Source organism: Corapipo altera, unplaced genomic scaffold (assembly GCF_003945725.1).
Source record: "Corapipo altera isolate COAL_440 unplaced genomic scaffold, ASM394572v1 60315, whole genome shotgun sequence".
Classification (NCBI taxonomy): Eukaryota; Metazoa; Chordata; class Aves; order Passeriformes; family Pipridae; genus Corapipo; species Corapipo altera.
This window is the reverse complement of record NW_020885607.1, coordinates 1,081-1,404: the sequence shown is the minus strand read 5'-3', so window position 1 is coordinate 1,404 and position 324 is coordinate 1,081. Positions and strand designations below refer to the sequence as shown.

At 73.5% G+C, this 324-nt stretch overlaps 1 protein-coding gene across 1 annotated transcript in view; it reads right to left on the bottom strand.

Moving 5' to 3' along the window:
• Nucleotides 1-324, bottom strand: part of LOC113940670 (beta-1,4 N-acetylgalactosaminyltransferase 1-like) — a gene marked incomplete at its 5' end in the record, with an annotated part of 4,535 nt that overhangs the window by 3,299 nt on the left and 912 nt on the right. The window contains one exon of the mRNA XM_027631807.1: nucleotides 128-268. Coding sequence (XP_027487608.1) covers nucleotides 128-268 — 141 coding nt within the window. The remainder of the gene's footprint in view (nucleotides 1-127; nucleotides 269-324) is intronic.

Below are 324 nucleotides of genomic sequence, written 5' to 3'. Positions count from 1 at the left end.
CCCCCCCCCGTGCCCGCACCAGGTCCAGGCTGGTTGTCTCCAGCACCGGGCACCGGGACCACCATCCCCAGACCACGAGGGTCACACCGCCCCCCCCCGCCCCCCCCGTGCCCCCCCGTGCCCGCACCAGGTCCAGGCTGGTTCTCTCCAGCACATCCACGAGCTTCTCGAGCCGCGTGCGGGGGGTGAAGATGAAATCGTCGTCCACCCACAGCACGTACTTGGTGGTGACCTGCGACACCGCCAGGTTCCTCCCGGCGAACCAGCCCTGGGGGGGCCGGGGCGGACCCTCAGACACCCCCCGGGGGGTCCCCACGGCCCCCC